The sequence below is a fragment of the Salvelinus fontinalis genome, chromosome 19, assembly GCF_029448725.1.
Source record: "Salvelinus fontinalis isolate EN_2023a chromosome 19, ASM2944872v1, whole genome shotgun sequence".
NCBI lineage: Eukaryota > Metazoa > Chordata > Actinopteri > Salmoniformes > Salmonidae > Salvelinus > Salvelinus fontinalis.
In genome coordinates, this window is record NC_074683.1 from 33877987 (window position 1) to 33899186 (window position 21200).

At 43.2% G+C, this 21200-nt stretch overlaps 1 protein-coding gene across 2 annotated transcripts in view; it reads right to left on the reverse strand.

Moving 5' to 3' along the window:
- Window positions 1–21200, reverse strand: part of LOC129816650 (transmembrane protein 163-like) — a 117637-nt gene that overhangs the window by 17677 nt on the left and 78760 nt on the right. For both annotated transcript variants that reach the window (XM_055871395.1, XM_055871394.1), the window contains exons 3-5: window positions 13882–13925; window positions 12839–12930; window positions 7642–7738 (exon numbers count right to left, since the gene is read on the reverse strand). In XM_055871395.1, the coding sequence (XP_055727370.1) occupies window positions 7642–7738; window positions 12839–12930; window positions 13882–13925 (233 nt within the window). The remainder of the gene's footprint in view (window positions 1–7641; window positions 7739–12838; window positions 12931–13881; window positions 13926–21200) is intronic.

Here is a 21200-nt window from a genome sequence, read left to right on the forward strand (position 1 = left end):
CTGGAGAGACAGCAAGGGCGGTTCGTTGCTCCAGAGCCTTTCCGTTCACCTTCACACTCCTGGGCCAGACTACACTCAATCATATGACCTACTGAAGAGATAAGTCTTCAGTAAAGACTTAAAGGTTGAGACTGAGTCTGCGTCTCTCACATGGGTAGGCAGACTGTTCCATAAAAATGGAGATCTATAGGAGAAAGCCCTGCCTCCAGCTGTTTGCTTAGAAATTTTAGGGACAATTAGGAGGCCTGCGTCTTGTGACCGTAGCGTACGTGTAGGTATGTACGGCAGGACCAACTCGGAAAGATAGGTAGGAGCAAGCCCATGTAACGCTTTAAAGGTTAACAGTAAAACCTTGAAATCAGCCCTTGCCTTAACGGGAAGCCAGTGTAGGGAAGCTAGCACTGGAGTAATATGATCAAATTTCTTGGTTCTAGTCAGGATTCTAGCAGCCGTATTTAGCACTAACTGAAGTTTATTTAGTGCTTTATCCGGGTAGCCGGAAAGTAGAGCATTGCAGTAGTCTAACCTAGAAGTAACAAATGCATGGATTAATTTTTCTGCATCATTTTTGGACAGAAAATTTCTGATTTTTGCAATGTTACGTAGATGGAAAAAAGCTGTCCTTGAAACAGTCTTGATATGTTCGTCAAAAGAGAGATCAGGGTCAAGAGTAACGCCGAGGTTCTTCACAGTTTTATTTGAGACGACTTTACAACCATCAAGATGAATTGTCAGATTTAACAGAAGATCTCTTTGTTTCTTGGGACCTAGAACAAGCATCTCTGTTTTGTCCGAGTTTAAAAGTAGAAAGTTTTCAGCCATCCACTTCCTTATGTCTGAAACACAGGCTTCTAGCGAGGGCAATTTTGGGGCTTCACCATGTTTCATTGAAATGTACAGCTGTGTGTCATCCGCATAGCAGTGAAAGTTAACATTATGTTTTCGAATAACATCCCCAAGAGGTAAAATATATAGTGAAAACAATAGTGGTCCTAAAACGGAACCTTGAGGAACACCGAAATGTACAGTTGATTTGTCAGAGGACAGACCATTCACAGAGACAAACTGATATCTTTCCGACAGGTAAGATCTAAACCAGGCCAGAACTTGTCCGTGTAGACCAATTTGGGTTTCCAGTCTCTCCAAAAGAATGTGGTGATCGATGGTGTCAAAGGCAGCACTAAGGTCTAGTAGCACGAGGACAGATGCAGAGCCTCGGTCTGACGCCATTAAAAGGTCATTTACCACCTTCACAAGTGCAGTCTCAGTGCTATGATGGGGTCTAAAACCAGACTGAAGCATTTCGTATACATTGTTTGTCTTCAGAAAGGCAGTGAGTTGCTGCGCAACAGCTTTTTCTAAAATTTTTGAGAGGAATGGAAGATTCGATATAGGCCGATAGTTTTTTATATTTTCCGGGTCAAGGTTTGGCTTTTTCAAGAGAGGCTTTATCACTGCCACTTTTAGTGAGTTTGGTACACATCCGGTGGATAGAGAGCTGTTTATTATGTTCAACATAGGAGGGCCAAGCACAGGAAGCAGCTCCTTCAGCAGTTTAGTAGGAATAGGATCCAGTATGCAGCTTGAAGGTTTAGAGGCCATGATTATTTTCATCATTGTGTCAAGAGATATAGTACTAAAACACTTAAGTGTCTCTCCCGATCCCAGGCCCTCGCAGAGCTGTGCAGATCCAGGACAGCTAAGCCCTGGAGGAATACGCAGATTCAAAGAGGAGTCCGTAATTTGCTTTCTAATGGTCATGATCTTTTCCTCAAAGAAGTTCATGAATTTATTACTGCTGAAGTGAAAGCCATCCTCTCTTGGGGAATGCTGCTTTTTAGTTAGCTTTGCAACAGTATCAAAAAGAAATTTTGGATTGTTCTTATTTTCCTCGATTAAGTTGGAAAAGTAGGATGATCGAGCAGCAGTGAGGGCTCTTCGGTACTGCACGGTACTGTCTTTCCAAGCTAGTCGGAAGACTTCCAGTTTTGTGTGGCGCCATTTCCGTTCCAATTTCCTGGAAGCTTGCTTCAAAGCTCGGGTATTTTCTGTATACCAGGGAGCTAGTTTCTTATGACAAATGTTTTTCGTTTTTAGGGGTGCAACTGCATCTAGGGTATTGCGCAAGGTTAAATTGAGTTCCTCAGTTAAGTGGTTAACTGATTTTTGTCCTCTGACGTCCTTGGGTAGGCAGAAGGAGTCTGGAAGGGCATCAAGGAATTTTTGTGTTGTCTGAGAATTTATAGCACGACTTTTGATGCTCCTTGGTTGGGGTCTGAGCAGATTATTTGTTGCGATTGCAAACGTAATAAAATGGTGGTCCGATAGTCCAGGATTATGTGGAAAAACATTAAGATCTACAACATTTATTCCATGGGACAAAACTAGGTCCAGAGTATGACTGTGGCAGTGAGTAGGTCCAGAGACATGTTGGACAAAACCCACTGAGTCGATGATGGCTCCGAAAGACTTTTGGAGTGGGTCTGTGGACTTCTCCATGTGAATATTAAAATCACCAAAAATTAGAATATGATCTGCTATGACTACAAGGTCTGATAGGAATTCAGGAAACTCAGAGAGGAACGCTGTATATGGCCCAGGAGGCCTGTAAACAGTAGCTATAAAAAGTGATTGAGTAGGCTGCATAGATTTCATGACTAGAAGCTCAAAAGACGAAAACGCCATTTTTTTTTTTGTAAATTGAAATTTGCTATTGTAGATGTTAGCAACACCTCCGCCTTTGCGGGATGCACGGGGGATATGGTCACTAGTGTAACCAGGAGGTGAGGCCTCATTTAACACAGTAAATTCATCAGGCTTAAGCCATGTTTCAGTCAGGCCAATCACATCAAGATTATGATCAGTGATTAGTTCATTGACTATGACTGCCTTTGAAGTGAGGGATCTAACATTAAGTAACCCTATTTTGAGATGTGAGGTATCACGATCTCTTTCAATAATGGCAGGAATGGAGGAGGTCTTTATCCTAATAAGATTGCTAAGGCGAACACCGCCATGTTTAGTTTTGCCCAACCTAGGTCGAGGCACAGACACAGTCTCAATGGGTATGGCTGAGCTGACTACACTGACTGTGCTATTGGCAGACTCCACTAAGCTGGCAGGTTGGCTAACAGCCTGCTGCCTGGCCTGCACCCTATTTCATTGTGGGGCTAAAGGAGTTAGAGCCCTATCTATGTTGGTAGATAAGATGAGAGCACCCCTCCAGGTAGGATGGAGTACGTCACTACTTAACAGGTCAGGCTTGGTCCAGTTTGTGAGTGAGTCCCAGAAAGAAGGCCAATTATCTACAAATTCTATCTTTTGGGAGGGGCAGAAAACAGTTTTCAACCAGCGATTGAGTGCTGAGACTCTGCTGTAGAGCTCGTCACTCCCCCTAACTGGGAGGGGGCCAGAGACAATTACTCGATGCCGACACATCTTTCTAGCTGATTTACACGCTGAAGCTATGTTGCACTTGGTGACCTCTGACTGTTTCATCCTAACATCGTTGGTGCCGACGTGGATAACAATATCTCTATACTCTCTACACTCGCCAGATTTAGCTTTAGCCAGCACCATCTTAAGATTAGCCTTAACGTCGGTAGCCCTGCCCCCTGGTAAACAGTGTATGATCGCTGGGTGATTCGTTTTAAGTCTAATAATCCGGGTAATGGAGTCGCCAATGACTAGGGTTTTCAATTTGTCAGAGCTAACGGTGGGAGCCTTCGGCGTCTCAGACCCCGTAACGGGAGGAGTAGAGACAAGAGAAGACTCAGACTCAGACTCCGACTCGCTACATAATGGGGAAAACCGGTTGAAAGTTTCTGTCGGCTGAATGAGCGACACCGGTTGAGCATTCCAACAGCATTTCCCTCCAGAAGCCATGAGAAAGTTGTCCGGCTGCGGGGACTGTGCGGGGGGATTTATACTAACGTTACTATCTGTACTTACTGGTGGCACAGACGCTGTTTCTTCCTTTCCTACACTGAAAATACCCTTGCCTAATGATTGCGTCTGAAGCTGGGCTTGCAGCACAGCTATTTTCGCCGTAAGGCGATCGTTCTCCTGTATATTATGAGTACAGCGACTGCAATTAGAAGACATCATGTTAATGTTACTACTTAGCTTCGGTTGTTGAAGGTGTTGACGAACCATGTCCAGATAAAGCGTCCGGAGTGAAAAGGTTGAATGAGGGAAAAAAGTTGCGATGGAAAAACTAAAAATATAAACGGTAATTAAAAACAGAAACAAAACAAAAAACGTAAAGTTGTCAGCTAGCAAAGTAAAGTAAAGTTCGCAGCAAATCGCACAGCAACAAAACGCACAGCACATGATGGCTGCGTGGTCCCATGGTGTTTATACTTGCGTACTATTGTTTGTACAGATGAACATGGTACCTTCAGGCATTTGGAAATTGCTCCCAATGATGATCCAGACTTGTGGAGGTCTACAATTATTTTTCTGAGGCCTTGGCTGATTTCTTTTGATTTTCCCATGATGTCAAGCAAAGAGGCACTGAGTTTGAAGGTAGGCCTTGAAATACATCCACAGGTACACCTCCAATTGACTCAAATTATGTCAATTAGCCTATCAGAAGCTTCTAAAGCCAAGACGTAATTTTCTGGAATTTTCCAAGCTGTTTAAAAGCACAGTCAACTTAGTGTATGTGAACTTCTGACCCACTGGAATTGTGATAAAGTGAATTATAACTGAAATAATCTGTCTGTAAACAATTGTTGGAAAAATTACTTTTGTCATACATAAAGTACATGTCCTAACCGACTTGCCAAAACTATAGTTGGTTAACAAGAAATTTGTGGAGTGGTTCAAATAATCAGTTTTAATGACTCCAACCTAAGTGTATGTACATTTTCGACTTTAACTGTATGTACAAAATTTAAACACAAATTGGGGGGAATACAATAAGCATGGAGTAAGTATTCAATTCTAATTTGTGGATCACTGTGAGCCTCCCAGGCCCATGTTGCCCAGGGTTAAGAACATACATTGTAAGTTGTTAATATTACATTATATTGTATTGTATTTTATTACACCCTCTAAACAACGGATCCCTTGGTGAAAATTCTTTAATCTATTGTTGTTAGAAATATTAATGTAAACATTTGGTCTGCGGACCCCACTCTAAGAACCCCTGTTATACAGTACCAAAATCACTCTCATTACTGCCTTTAATACTGTAAAACTCTGTCAAACAAAGCCCTGACCACACAGGCCCTTGTCTACAGAACCAACCAACCAACCAGCCAACCAGCAGCTACTTAAACTGGAGCAGAGAGGATTCTTGGGACTTATTAACTTCTAAGAGGCTGAACAGACAAAAAAAAAGAGCAGAGTGCAGCATCTGACATGTTCTAAAGAGAGAGAGAGAGAGAGAGAGAGAGAGAGAGAGAGAGAGAGAGAGAGAGAGAGAGAGAGAGAGAGAGAGAGAGAGAGTGAAAGAGAGACATAGAGAGAGAAAGATAAAGAGAGAGAGAGAGAAAGAAAGATAAAGAGAGAGAGGGGGGACTGAAGGGGAAGAGAGAGACCTAATTTCTATCTTAATCTATCAATCCTCTGCTTTCTTCACTTTGATTCTCTCTCTCTCTCTCTCTCTCTCTCTCTCTCTCTCTCTCTCTCTCTCTCTCTCTCTCTCTCTCTCTCTCTCTCTCTCACTTCCTCTAACCCCCCTTCCCTCTCAGTCCCACTCTCTCTCTCCCGTTTCCTCTCTCCATCTCTGTCCTGACAACGCAATGCAAGGTTGGACTCTGGGCTAGAGCTCGTCATGGATCCATCTGTACCCGAACAACCGAGACCTGATCCGGAACCTGGAATTCGGGACCCGAGCAGGCCCGGGTACAGAATTCTAAATAATGTCACAGGTCTAGGTCGGATCTGACATGATTGTCATGGGTTTGAGGTATGTGTAATTTGAATTGACTTGTCCAGAAGGGCCCGTACAGATCAGAACATGAATGCTGCAGTAGAGAGAGAGAAATTGTATCATTTATGCTGCTGCTCTTTGCTTTTCATGAGAGTGGTGCGTGTAGCTTGTTGTTGTTATTGGCCAATCATAGGTCATCAAAGCGGCAATAGGCTACAGTCATAGAGCCTCGCTCCATGTTAAAGGAGAAGGACAGGATTCAATGACCAAGAGCCAACAGCTAGGCTGCTACTTAATATTCTGAATGGAGTTGTTGTTGTTTGTAACTGTAGGATGAGAAAGTGCATGCAGCCTCAGTTAGCCTAGCTATCTAGCTAGCTTATCTAGCTTCTCCCAGGTAGATGTAGCCTCAGTTAGCCTGGCTATCTAGCTAGCTTATCTAGCTTCTCCCAGGTTGATGTAGCCTCAGTTAGCCTAGCTATCTAGCTAGCTTATCTGGCTTCTCCCAGGTTGATGTAGCCTCAGTTAGCCTAGCTATCTAGCTAGCTTATCTAGCTTCTCCCGGTTTGATGCAGCCTCAGTTAGCCTAGCTATCTAGCTAGCTTATCTAGCTTCTCCCGGCTTGATGCAGCCTCAGTTAGCCTAGCTATCTAGCTAGCTTATCTAGCTTCTCCCGGTTTGATGCAGTCAGGACAGGTACAATGTCATCATATTGGATGATATAAAACATAGCTATGGCAGCTATTAGTGTACTGCTCCCCATGTCACTCGATAACAGTACGGCCCCTCCCTGCCTGTTAGAGTGGCACCTCTCTCCCTCTGTTCGGAACGGGTCTCTAAATATATTTACGCATATTGGGTCCAAGTTTTTGGACCCGTGAAGACCTGTACTCTGGGCTGGGCTGTGGATCAGCTACTTTACTTCCTGACTGTTGTGGTAATGAGCAGCTAATTGTCGTTTTCAGACCAGTGGTTACATCGCATAACAGCTGTTGGCGCTCCGTTGCCATGAAGCAGACTTAAAAGACTTTACAGCCTCACTGATTACTGGTGTTGGCTCCAAATCAGAGAGAAATCACTAATTTACCATCATTTACCATCATTTACCAACCGAGACAGCAAATAGAGAGAATGAAAGGGAGAGTGAGTGTGAGAGAGAGTTGAGGTTAATTTGCATTCACTGAAACATTTAAACCTTCAAACCAATATCCTACAATTGTACTATCACATTGGATATGTGAAGATTGTGCACTTGATTATATATAATGGAATAAATTGTAAGGGCCATAAGGGCTGATAACTGCCATTGCATACCTTATATAGCCATCTATCTAGAACGGAAACGTTGTTGGTTTGATGAGGCAACTTTTTTAAATCTCTACCGCAGCATCAATCTACAGAAGTGTAGAACAGGTTGCATTTCCTGGCAGCAGTGAGATGAGACTATTCCAGGATTAACCTAGCCACTCCTTTCTCTGCTTCCTTTGCCTTGCCTTAACCTCAGCAGGCCTTGCACTTCACCACATGGGTAGGTGAATCAGAGAAGGACAGAGGAAGACTTCTGGCATCACAAGGTAGAAAAAGGGGGCTATAAAAAGACATCTTCTGGTATATAAAATATGGTGATGACTTTGAGGAAAGATTCTAAAATAACCGATTCATCACACTGATGTCTCACTACAGGGTTTTCTGTGTTGGTGTTTGCAGCTGTGAGTATTTGTGTCTATTTGTGTGTGTGTGCGCGTGTGTACGTCTCTCACCACTTCAGGAAGCAACTTGGTGGCCAGGTCATGGATGGCTTTTCCCAGAATGCACAGGGAGGACAAGATGAAGACCACCCCAAGGACCACACACGCTCTGTGGACAGACAGAAACCAAAACATATTACCGCATAATGCATACCATACCATTACCATACCATACTATTACCATACCATTACCATCATTACATACCATTACATACCATTATTATTACCATGTTATTACCATTATTACCACATATCATAGCATTAGCATACTATTACCATACTATTACCATACCATTACACTCTTAGAAAAAAGGGTTCTTTGTGGGGGGATAGGGTTCTACCAACAACTGTTTTGATCAGAAGAACCCCTTTTGGAAGACAATGGTTCTTTGTAAGGCAAAGGATTCTACCAAGAACCTTTAACATCCTAAGAACCATTTTTGGAAGAAAGGGTTCTTTGATGATTCTTTAGAAGGCAAGAAGGATTCTTTGTAAGGCAAGAAGGGTTCTACATAGAACAATATATAATATTTCCCAGCATGCTCTGTTGCAGGGAGATTTTCAGAATTGTTTGATTTGCTGTAATATCAGTGTTTTTGTATGTACAGTACGTTGCTTGGTTGATACATTTTATGCTACACAAAGACAAAAAACAGTGTTTTCTAAACTAATCCAATCTGTTAATAATTAGATTTTTTGCACCCGTTACTGAGAGTTGTTCCAGTTCAAATGATTGAGGTAGTCTCAGTATCCAATCTTCCCTACCCTGGCAGTTATTCTGATATATAGTATGTCATGATTGTCATAAATAATGACATTGAAATGACAATAATGCTGGTGGAATCGTTCATAGAGGGTTCTAGGAAGAACCCTCCAAAGACAAAAAGGGTTCTCGGTAGAACCCTTCACAGACAGTTCTAGGAAGAACCTTTAGATGATAAAATGGTTCTTGGTAGAACCATTCATAGAGAGTTCTAGGCAGAACCCTTCATAGAGGGTTTTATGTAGAACCATATACTGGGAGTTCTTTGAAGAACCGTACACACTACAAAGGGTTCTATCCAGCACCAAAAAGGTTCCCTATGGGGAAAAACCAAAGAACCCTGTATGGTTCTACTTAGCAAGTTTTTTTCTAATAGTGTAGATTTTATGTGGTAAATGTAGGATTATGTAGTGTGATATATGCATAGATTGTATAAACGGTATAAATTATAATTCATGTGTTACATGGGTTTACTGAGGCTTGATTCCCTTGTCATCATCCAGTAAAAATGGAAGCAAAAATCTTAACTAAAATACATTTTTAAGTTAACAAATTGCCTTGCAGTTTTTGTTAGCTTCACCTCTCTGTGGTACACTTGAGTTGCTGTACTGGTTCTCCAGGGACCAAGAGCTGTTTGTGAATGCTATTTTAACACAGGTTTAATCAGGCATAGAGAGGAAGGGGAGATCTGTTCGCATTAAACAAAAGTGAAAGGTGTCAGTTCTCTGGGTTCCTGGCAACGCTTCCAGCAGCAGCTTCACAGTTTAGTGCCTCTTTGGAGCCGGAGAAAGATGTCGTTTTCTTCCTTCGACCATTACTTCCCCATTTATCTCTGGTTTTGACTGAGAATGAGAATGTCTTCATCCATCCATCCCTTCCCCCCTCCATTCCTGTACTCCCATCCCCCTACAGTGGGCATACATAAGATGGATGGTAGACAGGTGTCGGTGTCCTTTATCATTGTAGAACCTGCAGTGCTTAGGAAGTAACAGTGAGATGCTGTCGAACCAGGAACAAGATATGAACTAGGATGAACCCCTCTAACACTGTGGATGGTATACTGTATCCTGTATCTCTGTGGATGATATACTGTATCCTGTAATACTGTGGAAGATATACTGTATCCTGTATCTCTGTGGAAGATATACTGTATCCTGTAACACTGTGGAAGATATACTGTATCCTGTAATACTGTGGAAGATATACTGTATCCTGTATCTCTGTGGAAGATATACTGTATCCTGTAATACTGTGGATGATATACTGTATCCTGTAACTCTGTGGAAAATATACTGTATCCTGTAACTCTGTGGAAAATATACTGTATCCTGTAACTCTGTGGAAAATATACTGTACCCTGTATCTCTGTGCAAGATATACTGTACATATGTTTAACATTTGCGTAATTAAGAAGACATTCTACCAGGCTGCCTGGACTAAAAATACATGTAATAACAGCTCAATATGGTCATGTACAAGTAGGGCTGTTATGGTGATCGTATTACCGCCACACCGGCGGTCACGAGTCATGACGGCAGTCAAATTCCACGTGACCGTTTAGTCACGCTAATTAGGCTTCTCGAAGCTCTGATGCTGCTGATGGTCATTAGTAGCCTACCAAACTTGCTAACAACCTGCTAACCTGGTACTCGGCACTCTATTGCCCCTCTAATCACTCTGACATCAATGCAAATGTAATCGAAAATCTAATCAAACACTTCATGAGAGCCCATGAGCTCCTGTTGCGCAACATTTCTATAGGCTATGCAATTGTGTGAGAAAACAGAGTGATGCCCTCTTAAAAAGAGGAGGATCCCATCAGCTTTCTATAGGCTGGGCCTACTATATTTATTTTTCTCAACCTTCCTAATATTAAGCACATTGCTTCTCATTTCAACAGGATTATAACCTACATGGCTGGCATGAAAATTAACCATGGGAATAGCGTCCTCCATTCGCTGTGCATAGATACCATGATTTTTTCCCCCTTCCCTGTTTTGAGACATGTGCATGATAACGATCCATTCTAAATAAAAAAACTAATTTCACACATATATTATTATTTAACTAATTTCACTATGACTTGTGAATGATATATTATCTCTTGTGAATGATGCCCAGCTTAAGGCAAGAAACAGCGCATGCAATTTTTTGTGACTTTTTCAAATAATAGTCACACACCTCATGTAGCCTAGCTCATAGGACTATACGTTTTAATAATGTTTGTATCACAACTAAAGTGGCCAGATAACTTCTTAAAATTAAGCACATTAATCTGCTTTATAACAGGTGTAGAGCCTAACTGGCATACATGTGCAGCGGGTACGTTTCATGTTTGGGGAAGATCATTTTCACCATAAAAATGCACCTTTAAAAGATAACATGCATAATCACATTTGTGGTCACTTTTGAGAATGGTGTTTTCCTGCTAATAGAACATTTGTGCTTATAGCTTACTGCTGTGTGCGTATTGCTGCGCTTCTAATGTGAAGAAATAGCTAAACAGTTTATCAACATCTTAGGCTAAATGTTCTGATCTGTTGCGTCAGCCTCATTACTTTAAAAAGTTTGAGGCTGGTGGTTGTATTAATTTGTGATCTATCAGATCCAACAACTGTCCCAGACTATGTTTGGAATATTGTTTTCTTGCACAGTATAGAATAGGTCAACTTTTGTACTATGGGGGATAGTAGATTGACATAGGCTAGTGCTTTTGCTGTTCGTTAGGCTTACTCATCTTGTTGGCTGACGAAAAGTAAATGTGAACAATTATTCCAATATCTTCAATATGCGCCTCGGAATTGGATGAGGACGCGGGCAGGTGCGTCATCAAATTGTGTCTGTCTTCACTTGTAGCCTGTGAGAAAGATCCAATCACGTGACGGAGAGCCATGTGAGTGAGAGGTGCTTCGGAGCGAGCAGCCGGAAGAAGGGAATTATAATTATTATAATCAGCCCAAGGGCACAACGGCCACTGGCCGCAAAAGGCATGGATTCTTTTAGGGTGCATTACGGCCATACAAAGGGAATGCCGCTAGGAAATTTGAGGCATTATCAAGTGCTTGTAAAATTGTGAATGAGAGACAGATGAAGTGTCTCCATAGCTCATGCCTTTCATGCAACTTTTTTCAAAGCATCATTAGAGTTGCATCATGCAGCCTCAGTATGTATTAAAAATCAAAACATATAGCCCAATGTTTGTATCACAACTAAAGTTACATAAACAGCTCTAAATTAAGCATATAGGAGTACCTATTTCTTTGTTAACCGCCCAACACAGAATAGCTGCATGTTCGCAACTCCCTCAAATCATTTGGAGAAAATATCCTTTCTAATTTATTCAGCTTTGTTCAATTTTATTCTTCATACTATAAAATAATATAAAATAATGCCACAGAATTATTAGCAATTCTTGTCTGCTAAATGAACTAGTGTAGCCCACAGCCTTATGGCACAGCCAGATCAGGGCCTGCTAAATGAACTAGTGTAGCCCACAGCCATATGGCATAGCCCGATCAGGGCCTGCTAAATGAACTAGTGTAGCCCACAGCCTTATGGCACAGCCAGATCAGGGCCTGCTAAATGAACTAGTGTAGCCCACAGCCATATGGCATAGCCAGATCAGGGCCTGCTAAATGAACTAGTGTAGCCCACAGCCATATGGCATAGCCAGATCAGGGCCTGCTAAATGAACTAGTGTAGCCCACAGCCATATGGCATAGCCAGATCAGGGCCTGCTAAATGTACTAGTTTAGCCCACAGCCATATGGCATAGCCAGATCAGGGCCTGCTAAATGAACTAGTGTAGCCCACAGCCTTATGGCATAGCCAGATCAGGGCCTGCTAAATGAACTAGTGTAGCCCACAGCCATATGGCATAGCCAGATCAGGGCCTGCTAAATGAACTAGTGTAGCCCACAGCCATGTGGCACAGCCAGATCAGGGCCTGCTAAATGAACTAGTGTAGCCCACCGCCTTATGGCATAGCCAGATCAGGGCCTGCTAAATGAACTAGTGTAGCCCACAGCCATGTGGCACAGCCAGATCAGGGCCTGCTAAATTAACTAGTGTAGCCCACAGCCTTATGGCACAGCCAGATCAGGGCCTAACACAGGACAAAAGGATAGTGTAGGCTATATTACATGGATTTATTAGATTTTTTTAAATGTAGATGTTCCAAAGGTCTGCATCAGTGGCTTGTAGGCTATGTGTGGATGCCAGGAGATGATATATTTGTTTATATTAATAGTTATTTGCTTGACAATCACCGGCTGACAAAGTGTCATGACCCCCACAGCCCTATGTACAAGACACTGATATAGATTCAAGGAAAATGTAATTTAATCCAGTAGGCTACTAGGGGAGAACTGTTTCTATGCTGGTGAACAGGGAACATTCTATTTGGGAACACCATGCAACGTTAAATGTTGTGGCCGTTTTACTCACATGTATTCCCTATGGGCAGAGTGGACAGCTGCTGCGTTGCTATAACGCCACAGCACGATGATTGAAGATAGCACGTCCAACGTGGCGTCAAACTGTAAAGACAGGCATTAGGTCTCCAGTGGGGATGCATCAAATAGTAAAATTGGAAAATAACATACATCATATTCACTGAAGTCGACAGTCCCGCCATCTATTCCACTAGTACACTAAACTCCCTATATTTTCCACTAGAGTAGCGTGGTTTTTGAACTGCAGGATTCTTTACTGTGAGACCAACACATCTATCCCCTGTGGTGCCATTAACAGCCTTGTACGACTACGACAGCTCAGCAGTCTGAAGACGGACTCAAGCCTGCAGGCACTACCAGACACACTCACTGTGGTTGTAATTATACTGCTACCCTCTGGTTTCATGCAGCTATAGATTCCAACTAGCACACAATTACTTTGGGATCTTAATTCCTTAGAAAAAGTGGGAAAACACACACGTAAACAGTGATGTTTCTTTCTGTTAAAACATAGATGGCACCAACTGCTCAGTGTTGTTATTAACATCCATGTCCTCAGTTACCTGTCCTGGTATACCTGACATGGAATTATAGTGTGCTTTAATTGCTTTCTAGATGCCATTCTTGTTTGTTTTATATTTTAGTTGTATTGTTTGTATATCATTAAATAAAACATTTGTGTGATTTGTCTATCAGTGTATCAGTGTTTTGTTATGTGTTTTGATATGTTTTGTGTTTTTTTTTTGTGGCCCCAGAAAGAGTAGCTGCTGCTTCTGTAAAAGCTCATGGGAATCCAAATGAAGAAATAAACTAGAGCTTCCTACTACTGTGTCTGTGGCATATAAATAAAAACAGAAGGGATTCTATTTCTGTGGTCTGTGGGGACTGCTCTGTTATCACAGTGTTCTGATGTGTTCTCATGCTTCCCTGGCTGTTACCAAGGAGACGATGGCAGCATCACGTCCGAACCCAACCAGCGTTAATAAATTAACACCATGACTTTATGACTAATTAATATGTATAAATGGAACTCACGGCAAATCCGAAGGCTGATGCGCTGTGTCTCATGAATGAAACAGCTAGAGAGAGAAGAGAGAGAGGGAGAGAAAATAAATGATTGCCTGGGGAACAAAAGGCATAGGATTCTAACAGCAAAAGGAATGATTACAGTAACATCCATGTAAATATTGCTCTCCCACACGCAAACATGCACACACTTTTTATTATGTAAGAGTTCGCTCCCTGGGTGGGAGAAAGCTCAAAACACTGATAACCTATTCTGTTTGTACATAATTCATATTATCAGCACACCTAAGAGGAGCATTAATTATTCAGAGACTAGCACTTTGCTGTACTCATCTCTGAACAAAAATGGTATGGATTTGAACAGCTATAATCCTACACAGGGTACGTTTGAAATGTATTGAGAATGAAGATCTGTGAACACATTCCATTCGATTCCTTATCAATACTCAGTTGTTAGAGTTGAGAATGCAATAGAATAATTATCCATTGAAGCATCTTGTGCATTAGTAGCATTTGACTGAGTCTCTCATTAGTTATAATAACACACTTTATTCATCTGATTCTGACCCGATATTCTCCTGTTCACAACATCGTGTTCTGTTCCTCTGTGATGATGCATTCGTTTTCAGGTCGACAACAGTAACACAGGACTCCCTGTCGCTAGGAAGATCACCATGGAGACGGGCAGTCTGAGTGCGAACTGCGCTGGAGGAGAGTTTGTTTGTCTTCACCAGGGTTTTTATCTCAGTCTCTTTGATCCACCACTCGATGGCTGCCATGAAGGTTGTGATGGTTTGGGTTTTAGAAGGCTTCAAAAGGTTCTGTGGTGAAGGGTGCCATGGTGACAGACAGACCCACAATGCATGAAGGTACGACACTCTGGCAGACTGGCACCACATTACAAATACCAACAACCTCTTATCCCCTCCGTCATCACCGTAGGCCAGGTCGATACTAACAATACAAACAGACACCCGGAGGACAGAGTGACATATGAGCCTGTAAGTGTGATGGAAGGGAGGGGCTAGTGGGTGATGTGAGGGAGGGAGGGGCTGGTGGGTGATGGGAGGGAGGGAGGGGTTGGTGGGTGGGTGATGGGAGGGAGAGAGGGGCAGATAGGTGATGGGAGGGAGGGGCACATAGGTGATGTGAGGGAGGGAGGGGCTGGTGGGTGATGGGAGGGAGGGAGGGGTTGGTGGGTGGGTGATGGGAGGGAGGGAGGGGCAGATAGGTGATGGGAGGGAGGGAGGGGCTGGTGGGTGATGGGAGGGGCAGATGGGTGATGGTAGGGATGGAGGGGCAAATGGGTGATGGGAGGGAGGGGCTGGTGGGCGATGGGAGGGAGGGGGCTGGTGGGTGATGCTATTGAGCCATTCTAATGAGTGTAGCCTTGGTGAGGTTAGTTGAAGAAAGTTGAAGTAACATCACTCAGTATTTATAGGAGCTACAAGAGTCTTGAGAAGACATGAAAACATCAGTGTCGCTTGCACATAAAACATAAGAGATACAACAGTCTGTTAGCTGCGACAGCATAACAGGGTGAAGCAGGATGAATGGATCTGTTGGCTGTACTGTCAACATCCAGTCCTCTACAGGGAGCCCTGGCTTAGTGTGTTCCCAGCCCAGGCCGTCTGGAGGGAGGCTGGATCGAGACACCAGGATGCTTGCCAACGCAGCCTGTCAAGGCCTGCCTAGGCTCCAAGCTCTCCTCTCCCAGACCAGGACTGCATCACAAAATGGCACCCTATTCCATATACAGTGCCCTAGTCTAAACAGTGATGTTTTGGGAGGGGCTGGTGGGTGATGGGAGGGAGGGAGCTGGTGGGTGATAGGAGGGAGGGAGCTGGTGGGTGATTGGAGGGAGGGGGCTGGTGGGTGATGGGAGGGAGGGAGGGAGGGAGGGAGGGGGCTGGAGGGTGGGTGATGGGGGGAGGAGCTGGTGGGTGATGGGAGGGAGGGAGCTGGTGGGTGATGGGAGGGAGGGAGGGGGCTGGTGGGTGGGTGATGGGGGGAGGAGCTGGTGGGTGATGGGAGGGAGGGGGCTGGTGGGTGATGGGAGGGAGGGAACTGGTGGGTGATGGGAGGGAGGGGGGGGCTGGTGGGTGATGGGAGGAAGGGGATGGAGGGTGGGTGATGGGAGGGAGGGAGGGAGGGAGGGAGGAGTTGATGGGTGATAGGAGGGAGGGGGCAGGTGGGTGATGAGAGGGAGGGAGCTGGTGAGTGATAGGAGGGAGGGGGCAGGTGGGTGATGAGAGGGAGGGGGCTGGTGGGTGATGGGAGGGAGGGGGCTGGTGGGTGATAGAAGGGAGGGGGCTGGTGGGTGATGTGAGGGAGGGGCCTGGTGGGTGATGTAAGGGAGGGGGCTGGTGAGTGATGGGAGGGAGGGAGCTGGTGGGTGATGGGGGGGAGGGAGGAGTCTGGTGGGTGATGGGAGGGAGGGATCGGGCTGGTTGGTGATGTAAGGTAGGGGGCTGGTGGGTGATGGGAGGGAGGGGGCTGGTGGGTGATGGGAGGGAGGGAGGGGGCTGGTGGGTGATGTAAGTGAGGGAGGGGCTGGTGAGTGATGGGAGGGAGGGAGGGGCCTGGTGGGTGATGTAAGGGAGGGGGCTGGTGAGTGATGGGAGGGAGGGAGCTGGTGGGTGATGGGAGGGAGGGAGGAGTCTGGTGGGTGATGGGAGGGAGGGATGGGGCTGGTTGGTGATGTAAGGTAGGGGGCTGGTGGGTGATGGGAGGGAGGGGGCTGGTGGGTGATGGGAGGGAGGGAGGGGGCTGGTGGGTGATGTAAGTGAGGGAGGGGCTGGTGAGTGATGGGAGGGAGGGAGGGGGCTGGTGGGTGATGGTTAGTTGAAGAAAGTTGAAGAAACATCGCTCAGTATTTATAGGATGAATAAGACTCTTGAGAAGACATGAAAACATCAATCTCGCTCTATTCTCTGTTGCTGATATACTGTTGGTAATTGGTTTACTCAGCTTTGCTTTCAGAGGCACTCGGCATCTCAGAAAAAAACCTTCAGTGTAAAATCAAAGAGAGGTACCACAGTACTCAGCTGATAACACAGATTTATCAGGGAGTCAACCAGGCCTGGCAGACAAGCAGCCCTGTAGCTGGGGAAGAGAACATAGATATAGAAAGATACAGATGAGGTTGTTGTTATAGTTGATAGAGGCTGCATCCATTGTTGGCTTGATGACTGCACTATCGACATATTCACATCGGATTCATTCTTACACACAATGTATACATCATCTTCTGTGGAAAACATACAGGAGAGTTTTGAATTTAATTTATTCTGTTGTATTCTGTAGAAAATGTAGTCAACAGAGAGGTGGCTCCTCTGTCTCCGCAGTATTAAAATTAAATTGTGTAACTCTTCCCTCCTCATCTTCGACCATCCCCTCTAACACAGACAGCCTTTTCTCATCTTCCCCTCTCTCCCTCTCTCTCTTTCTCTCTATGTCCAACGCTGATCAGAGAAGTGAGACTGGGTATTTCCCTAAGTGAGACAAATAGCAGTGTCACTCTCAGCGGCACCTAAACACATCTCATTTCTTTACCTCATTTCTCAACATGTCAGATACACATTTGTACACATACGGTACCAGTCAAAAGTTTGGACTCATTCAAGGGTTATTCTTTATTTTTACTATTTTCTACATTGTAAAATAATAGTAAAAACATCAAAACTACGAAATAACACATTCATGTATTCGCCAAAAAAGTGTTAAAAATATTCAAATATATTTTCGATTTTAGATTATTCAAAGTAGGCACAGTTTTTCTTGATGACAGCTTTGCACACTGTTGGGATTCTCTCAACCAGCTTCACCTGGAATGCTTTTCAAACAGTCTCGAAGGAGTTCCCACATATGCTGAGCACTTGTTGGTGGCATTTCCTGAGCACTTGTTGGTGGCATTTCCTGAGTACTTGTTGGTTGGCTTTTCCAACTCAACCCAAACCATCTCAATTGAGTTGAAGTCATGTGATTGTGGAGGCCAGGTCATCTGATGCAGCACTCCATCACTCTCTTTCTTAGTGAAATAGCCCTTACACAGCCTGGAGGTGTGTTGGGTCATTGCCCTGTTGAAAAACAAATAATAGTCCCACTAAGTGCAAACCAGATGGGATGGCGTATCGCTGCAGAATGCTGTGGTAGCCATGCTGGTTAAGTGTGCCTTGAATTCTAAATAAATGACAGACAGTGTCACCAACAAAGTACCCCCACACCATCACACCTCCTAATCCATGCTTCACGGTGGGAACCACACATGCGGAGATCATCCGTTCACCTACTCTGCATCTCACAAAGACACGGCAGTTAGAACCAAACATCGCACATTTGGACTAATCAGACCAAAGGACAGATTTCCACCGGTCTAATGTCCATTGCTCGTGTTTCTTGGCCCAAGCAAGTCTCTTCTTATTATTGGTGTCCTTTAGTAGTGGTTATTTTGCAGCAATTCGACAGTGAATGCCTGATTCATGCAGTCTCCTCTGAACAGTTGATGTTGAGATGTGTCTGTACTTATTATTATTAGCATTTATTTGGCTTGCAATTTCTGAGGCTAGTAACTGTAACGAACTTATCCTCTGCAGCAGAGGTAACTCTGGGTCTTCCTTTCCTGTGGCGGTCCTCATGAGAGCCAGTTTCATCATAGCGCTTGATGGTCTTTGCGACTGCACTTGTAGAAACTTTCAACGTTCTTAAAATTTTCCGTATTGACTGACCTTCATGTCTTAAAGTAATGATGGACTTAGCTTATTTGAGCTGTTCTTGCCATAATATGGAGTTATTTTACCAAATAGGGCTATCTTCTGTATACCACTCCTACCTTGTCACAACACAACTGATTCGCTCAAATGCATTAAGGAGGAAAGAAATTCTGCAAATTAACTTTTAACAAGGCACCCCTGCTAATTGAAATGCATTCCAGGTAACTACCTCATGAAGCTGGTTGAGAGAATGCCAAGTGTGTGCAAAGCTTTCATTTAGGCAAAGGGTGGCTACTTTGAAGAATCTCAAATATATTTTGATTTGTTTAACACTTTTTTGGTTACTACATGATTCCATTTGTGTTATTTCATAGTTTTGATATCTTCACTATTATTCTACAATGTAGAAAATAGTAAAAATAAAGCAAAACCCTTGAATGAGTAGGTGTGTCTAAACTTTTGACTGGTACTGTATATGACTACGACTTTACCACAGCATCTTGTAAAACTTCAGACATTAACTTAGTAAGTAAGTAAATACGTTTACACTGAGAGATTCCAGGCCATGCTGTGTTTAGATTAAACTTTTTTACAGAGTGAAGAAGTGATATGCCTAATGCATAAACTTCATATTAGTGCCATTGTGTATGGCTAAAGTGTCATCAAGGTAAAGGGTGGCTACTTTGAAGAATCTCAAATATAAAAAATATTTTGATTTGTTTAACACGTTTTATTAACACAAGTGTTATTTCATAGTTTTGATGTCTTCACTATTATTCTACAACGTGGAAAATAGTACAAATAAAGAAAAACCCTTGAATGAGTAGATGTGTCCAAACTTTTGACTGGTACTGTATGTGACATAATGTGTACATATAAATCTGGTGATATACTGCACACACACACACACACACACACACACACACACACACACACACACACACTCACTCACTCACTCACTCACTCACTCACTCACTCACTCACTCACTCACTCACTCACTCACTCACTCAGTCACACCACACTCAAGAATCAGTTTGCATTTTTAGATATATTATAAATCAAGTCTCATTTTAGTACTGTAATGACTACCTTCCCTAAGACAGTGATTAGGGACTTGGCCCTAAACACCTGCAAAGACCCAAGAAGATCTGAGATAGAGATTCTAAGGAACCTGTAAGGGTTTTATCTACAGCTGTAAAGTCCTAATTATCAGCCTGTTATGTAAGGACTGTGACTGGGTGGAAGCCAAGCCAAGGCTGGGTCGTTCAGGTGGCAGGCTAATCTGAGCCCAGGGACAGAAGCTGCAACACTCGGCTTGGTTTTAATACCGTCATACCGTTGAATCTATTTCTTTGTAGTCTTTTAATACATTTTAATATTTGTAGCTACTTTCTAAGTATATACCTGCAGTTAACCTGTGCAGTATGTTAGGATATCAAATGGATCACGTTCTTCATTTAACTTGTCACATTATTTTGCATGAGGAAGCTTACCGTAGTTCCCCAGAACAGTTGAGCCAGTCAAGTGTTTGTTTGTAAATGGCACAACGGGTGAAAGCGTGAGCAGGTGAATCTAGCTGTGTATTGACAGCGTGTCGTGTTTTATATTGAAAGTAAACAGTGTTTTTTGCTTCAATAGTATGATCAGGGACATGCAACTATAATTTTTCTTCACAGAAAATACATTAGGGCAACACATTTAGCAGAAAATAGCTTAATTTTCATCAGATGACAACAGATGTGCAACGCTATTTGGCTGGTAGCCACACAAGTAAATGAGCTTACAATGAAAGAGCAAGTAGTTTTTGCAAAAATTATGCATGTTTGTTATCAATGTTTATCATAGAAAGAATGTAACCGGCTACATTTCCTAATGTTTTGTTTAAAGTTAATCTGGCATTTTACTGGAGAAAAGTAGGCTGGCTACACTGAGAAAAGTAACAGAGAAAAGTAGCTCAAATCAAATTTTATTGGTCACATACACATGGTTAGCAGATGTTAATGCGAGTGTAGCGAAATGCTTGTGCTTCTAGTTCCGACAGTGCAGTAATATCTAACAAGTAATCTAACAATTTCACAACAACTACCTTATACACACAAGTGTAAAGGGATGAATAAGAATATGTACATATAAATACATTGGATGAGCGATGGCCGTGCGGCATAGGCAAGATGCGTACAGTATATACATATGAGATGAGCAGTGTAAGGTATGTAAACATTATATAAAGTGGCATTGTTTAAAGTGACTAGTGACACATTTATTACATCCAATTATTAATTATTAAAGTGGCTAGACGGTTGAGTCTGTATGTTGGCAGCAGCCACTCGATGTTAGTGACGGCAACTGAGAAGTGAAAAGTGCAACTGAAGCATGAAATGAGTCTGATGCCGAGCAGAAATTACAATAAAGAAGCATTTTACATCTGTTTACAAAACGTAGCAAGATAGTTCTTATGTGTTATATCTTTTTTTCCTGCGTGAAAACACAGAATTCTGCTTTAATGCAACTCCTAAGTTTAATTTAGTGGTTCATCTAAGTAAGAGGCTGAATTAATAAGGTGACAGGGCATCATATTGTAACGCTCGTCGGAAGGATGAGACCAAGGTGCAGCG